This window comes from Lolium rigidum, chromosome 1 (assembly GCF_022539505.1).
Source record: "Lolium rigidum isolate FL_2022 chromosome 1, APGP_CSIRO_Lrig_0.1, whole genome shotgun sequence".
In the NCBI taxonomy this organism is placed as follows: Eukaryota; Viridiplantae; Streptophyta; class Magnoliopsida; order Poales; family Poaceae; genus Lolium; species Lolium rigidum.
In genome coordinates this window covers 32,159,003-32,165,284 of record NC_061508.1, presented here as the reverse complement: position 1 = coordinate 32,165,284, position 6,282 = coordinate 32,159,003, and the positions used below count along the sequence as shown (strand labels likewise).

At 44.4% G+C, this 6,282-nt stretch overlaps 1 protein-coding gene across 1 annotated transcript in view; it reads left to right on the top strand.

Annotated features, from left to right (window-relative positions):
* Positions 1–5,074: 5,074 nt before the first annotated feature.
* Positions 5,075–6,282, top strand: part of LOC124706389 (putrescine hydroxycinnamoyltransferase 1-like) — an 11,574-nt gene continuing 10,366 nt past the window's right edge. Inside the window, exon 1 of the mRNA XM_047238059.1 lies at positions 5,075–5,487. Within this exon, the coding sequence (XP_047094015.1) occupies positions 5,075–5,487 (413 nt within the window). The remainder of the gene's footprint in view (positions 5,488–6,282) is intronic.

Here is a 6,282-nt window from a genome sequence, read left to right as displayed (position 1 = left end):
TTCCAACTTGCATCGGTGTAACTTGTTACAACGAGCTCTTGGTCACCTCCATAACAAAGAAACATATCCTTAGTTCTTTTCAAGTACTTCAGGATATTCTTGACCGCTGTCCAGTGTTCCATTCCTGGATCACTTTGATATCTGCTAGTCAAACTAACAGCATGTACTATATCCGGTCTAGCACATAGCATGGCATACATGATAGAGCCTACTGCCGAGGCATAGGGGATCTGACTCATCCTTTCTCTTTCTTCTGCCGTAGCCGGACCTTGAGTCTTACTCAAGACCTTGCACTGGTAACATAGGTAAGAATCCTTTCTTACTTTCGTCCATCCTAAACTTCTTTAGAATCTTGTCCAGGTATGTACTCTGTGATAGCCCTATTAGACGTCTTGATCTATCTCTATAAATCTTGATGCCTAATATATATGATGCTTCACCAAGGTCTTTCATTGAAAAACTATTATTCAAATAACCTTTTACACTCGCTAACAGTTATATATCATTCCCAATCAATAATATGTCATCTACATATAATATCGGGAATGCTACGTAGCTCCCACTCACTTTCTTGTAAATACATGCCTCTCCATGACACTGTATAAACCCGAAGTCTTTGATCACCTTATCAAAGCGTCGGTTCCAACTTCTCGATGCTTGCTTCAGTCCATAAATTGAACGCTGAAGTTTGCATACTTTGTCGACATTTTTAGGATCGACAAAACCTTTGGGTTGTACCATATACAACTCTTCCTCAATGTCTCCATTAAGGAACGCCGTTTTGACATCCATCTGCCAAATCTCATAATCGAAAAATGCAGCTATTGCTAACAAAATCCTCACAGATTTTAGCTTCGCTACAGGTGAGAAAGTCTCATCATAGTCAACACCTTGAATTTGTCGGAAACCCTTTGCGACAAGTCGAGCTTTATAGACAATAACATTACCATCAGCATCTGTTTTTCTCTTGAAGATCCATTTATTCTCGACAGCCTTGCGGCTATCAAGTAAGTCTACCAAAGTCCATACTTTGTTATCATACATGGATCCGATTTCGGATTTCATGGCTTCTTGCCATTTGTTGGAATCTGGGCTCATCATCGCTTCTTCATACGTCGCAGGGTCTTCATCATTGTTATCCACAATCATGACATTTAGACAAGGATCATACCAATCAGGAGTGGCACTTTCCCTTGTCGATCTGCGAGGTTCACTAGCTATCTCGTTTGAAGTTTCATGATCATTATCATTAGCTTCCTCTGTTGCCGGTGTAGGCGGCACAGGAACATCTTCCGGTACTGCGCTACTCTGATCAATGAGTGAAGATTCATCAATCTCATCGAGTTCTACTTTTCTTCCAGTCACTTCTTTAGTGAGAAATTCTTTCTCAAGAAAGGTTCCGTTCTTAGCAACAAAGATCTTGCCTTCGGATCTGTGATAGAAAGTGTACCCTATAGTTTCCTTAGGGTATCCTATGAAGACGCATTTCTCCGCTTTGGGTTCTAGCTTGTCCGGTTGTAACTTTTTTACATAGGCTTCGCAACCCCAAACTTTAAGGAACGACAGCTTAGGTTTCTTATTAAACCATAATTTATACGGTGTCGTTTCAACGGATTTTGATGGTGCTCTATTTAAAGTGAATTCGGCTATCTCTAATGCATAACTCCAAAATGATAACGGCAAATCAGTAAGAGACATCATAGAACGAACCATATCTAAGAGAGTTCGATTACGACATTCGGACACACCGTTTCGTTGTGGTGTTCCCGACGGTGTCAATTGTGAAAGTATTCCGCATTTCTTTAAATGCATGCCAAACTCATAACTCAGATATTCACCTCCACGATCAGATCGTAGAAATGTAATCTTCTTGTTACGTTGATTTTCTACTTCACTTTGGAATTGCTTAATCTTCTCGAAAGTTTCGGATTTATGTTTCATGAAATAGATATACCCATATCTACTCAAATCATCTGTGAAGGTTAGAACATAACGATTACCACCGCGCGAGGCTACACTCATTGGTCCGCACACATCAGTATGTATGATTTCCAATAAGTTTGTAGCTCGCTCCATAATACCAGAGAATGGAGTCTTAGTCATTTTTCCCATTAGACATGATTCGCATCTATCAAGTGACTCAAAATCAAGTGATTCAAGTAATCCATCGGTATGGAGTTTCTTCATGCGTTTCACTCCAATATGACCAAGACGACAGTGCTGTGGGGACCCCGGACTAGCTGTCCGAAATTCCCTGTTATGTATACAGTTCACGATCCCATGATCAGTGCGCCGTGAACACATAACCGAACTGATATCAAATTACACCATCCATTACAAAACGGAATAAGAAAATTACAACATGGTCACATGACCGATACTTACATAATAGCCTCGAAGGGCCTAACTAAACATCGAGTAGCATCATCACTTCAGCAATAGCGAGCCCAAGTCATCTGCCTTAACCCTACGAGCAACTAATCGGGAGAACGTTCCTAGCTCGCATAGACGTCGTCCAATCCTTCTTCATTTGTCGAATTCCTCCAAGTCTGGCCAAGTAAATAGCCAGGGACAAAGCCGTGAGTACATTGAATTGTAGTCGCAAACCATCAAGAAGGTGATAACAATTCTAACTAAAGAAGACAAGAGAGGAAGAATAGTTTCTCTAGTGGATATAGCATGCATAAGAGAATCAGTTTCTCTTGTGAATAAAGCATCTAGGAGAGATGTAATTTCTTTGGTGGAGATAGTATCCCAACTTCTCGGTCGAAGGGGATACTTAGGGGTGTTCTATGACATCTCTATATCTTTGTTAAAGAAGATTCTTCAAAAGGGTTCTACAACATAAAACACTAGGATGGGAGTAACCCAGTTTATTTCCTTTCCGACCATCTCCAAATGGTCATCACAACTTTCCAAGCACCTTCCCGGTACTCCGAAAACAAGTTCCTTCCTTTCCTTTGTCAAACACTTTCATAAAACAAAACTCTTTAGGCTAAGCAACAGCCATTCCAACCGTCCATGACCGCGGACACGGCTATTCGAATAGATTTGACTCTGCAGAGTTTGCACACTTTCCCCACAAGATCCGCGAGTTCATCATGTGGGCATCATCCCCGCATATCAACTATGCCATGACAAAAACTCGGACATAGCCTTTCGCCTATTCGTCTTAGCACGGGATCCTACCCTATGGAGTATGTACCTCCCCGGCACCGTGGCAGCTCACCTCACTTTGAGCGTGGCTCCACCGCCAAGCCAGGAGACCCATAGTGTCTTCCGGACGGGTCAGCCCCGAAGGCCTCCCGTTATACTATTGTCTCCACCAACGACAATCCGGATTCAGGGGTAACCTTACCCTTATATAGTTGTGCGGTGTCCCATGTTAAGAAGAACAAACTACGAGCTAAGCCCCGTCCCACTCCGGGGTAATGTGGTTGCGCGGGTTAATTGTCACAGGTGAATACTTAGGCGCCAAAGTTTTCGAAAACCAGATTTTCTTTTTAACCATCTTTGCCAAGATCCTTTCCTTTCATAAACACACGCTTGGGTAAGTCCAACTCACCCAAGGTTTTCAAAAATTCTTTTCAACAAGGTATTTTTCCAAGGGGGTGCCCAACCTATAGTTTTATGAAGGAACTAAGAGTCACAATGACATGATGCTAGCCATCATACCACTAAGGGGATGATAATTGAGGTGTTGAGGGGATCATACATACTTAGGATAAGCATGTAAAGGGACAACATAATTAAGATGATTCAAACAGGGGTCATGATGTTAATCATCATACCACTAAGAAGATGATAACATGGATATGGTCAAGGGGGCATACATGCTTAGGGTAAGCATGCATAACATCAACAAGGGGGTTCACATACTTGGGAGCAAGTATGCAAAGCATCAACAAGGGGTTCAACCTACTTTGGGAATAAGCATGCATAGAGTAGAGGACCAAAAATCACATATGATACAAGGAACCAAGTGTATAATGGAGCAATGAGCACAACAAGAAGGATAAATAGCAAGAGATCAAAAGATGGCTTGCCTTGGTCGGCTTATTTGTCCCTGGACTTCTTCAACTCCGTCAAAAAAGAACTCCAACAATATAGATAAAATCCTTGTCTGAACCACTTCTTCTTCTCCAAAATTGTTCGCATCTATCGTCGGAAAATATAAAAGGAACACAATCAACACATTGCACCAACAAAACAACATTCAACAATCAACAATCAACCATCAATAGCTTAACCACTCTACTAAGAGCTAACATACTAAGGATCACAATTCAACTTTAAATTTGATTATAAGAACACCCAATTTATTCCTCCTAAAAAAAAGGCATGAGAGCTTTACAAAAGAGCAATTGCCTCCATGGTTATCACCAAGGTATGAATTAAACATCCCCTAATAGATAACACTATCAAGAAGACTAGCGCAATGCTTTGTCCTCAAAAACATTCATCCTTTATTTTCAAACATTTTTGAAGAGGTAGAAATCATTTCTCTCTTTTATTTATAAAACAATACACTAAAAATAGAAAGTAAACCATATACCCCAACATTTGAAATCTTAAGAAAAACAAATAAAACTTGGTTTAAGTCTCAGAGGGTTTTGTTTTGCAAGAAAGAAACATACGTTGACCATTTTTAAATAGAAGAGGTGGTCAAGGATTTTAAATAAGCAAATGTTTTGGTACAATATTTCATGTGACACACACTTAGCACAAAAAGTAACCAAAAATTATGAAAAGGGTTTAACACTAATTATTCTAGCTGGTCAGTACTAAAACGAGGCTAACAAAATTGGATTCATTCAAAAAGGTTAATTTTTCAAATTTATAAATTAGAGATACTAAACAATAACCAGTGATCATGTTTAATACATTAAAAATCGTGCAAAAATCCTAAAAATATGGGGCCAGTGGCATTGGAAAGTTAATAAAATTTATGAACTGGCGCAATTTGTGTCACTCGATTTGGGTTGGTATATCTCAAGTTATTAGCAAATTGAGTTCCCTGGTTTCTCCTCTTATCTAAACAGATTATTTTTAAAAAAAATTCAAACGTGCAGGAATGGGCGGGAATGTGCTGGGCCGTGCGGGTGTGGGGTTTTGGGCCGGCCCAGGCGGTTATCCAGGTGGAGGGGTGAAGAGAAAAAAGAAAAAGAAAGAGAAAGTGGAGAGGGGGCCCGGGGTGGGCCAGGCTGCATGGGCCAAATGGCCAAGTGGCCATGCAGCCCTCCCCACGATCGGGAGGATCGGCTCGAGGCCGTCGTCCTCACGACGCCTCGCCCAGACGCGAGCGGCGGACGGGAAAAGGGCAGGGGCGGCGCGGGGACTTACCGGGGGGGACGCGGCGGACATCGGCGAGGTCCTGGTGGGGCGGCGGCGTCCCAGGGGCGGGGCAAGGCGGCTCAGCGGCTTCCTCCTCGGCTGCAGCTGCTCCTCCCGGCGGAGTTGGCTCGCAGCAGCTCTCGGTCCGGCGAGGTTGGCGGCGGCTACCGGAGTTTCTGGGCACGGGAAAAGGGTGTGTCAGGGCGGGCAGAACATGGCAACCATAATGGAATAGAGAGGGAGGGGAAAACGGGACTGGGATGAGCGCAGCTCGGCTCGCCATCCTTGCGGTAACCATGCCGGCGGGGTCTGCTCCGGCGAGCAGCGGCCAGAGGGATGCCTTGGCACCCTCTGGGAGGTGTTCTGGGAGAGGAGGGAGTGGTGTGAGGGAGTGAGGAGGGTAGTGAGCTGAGGGAGGGGCTTTTATAGGCGGGGAAGGCAACGGGAGGAGACATGGGCGGTGACCGTGCCCAATGGTTGTCGAGGGCGGACGTCAGGGGTGACGTAGGAGGGTGGGGGCGGGGTGACGTCTCCCATAGGACGTCAGCAGGAGGGGAGGGACGCGCGGGAAGGAGGGGAGTCGAGCGGGAGACTTCCCGCGTCGCTGCTCCTGTTCGTTTCCCTCTCAGGTCGCTAGGGCTTCAGAGTTTGGGCTGCTAGGGTTGGGCTACTCGTGGCTGGGCTTGGGGAGGGAGATAGGGGAGTCCAGGATGGGGTTCTGGTGGAGTTGGGTCGGGCCAAGAGGTGGTGCTTCGGCTTGTGTCAAAGGGAAGTGGCCTGGCCACCACATGCATGGGAGAGGGCTCTTCTTGGAGGGGAAAAAAAAAGAGGAGGGAAAAGACATATGGTGCATGGTGGTAGTGTTGACCAAGGATTGCCACAAGATTTGCAAAGTTGGGAAAATTCAAATCAAAGGGAGAGAGATGGTGTAGGTTTGATCCAAGATTT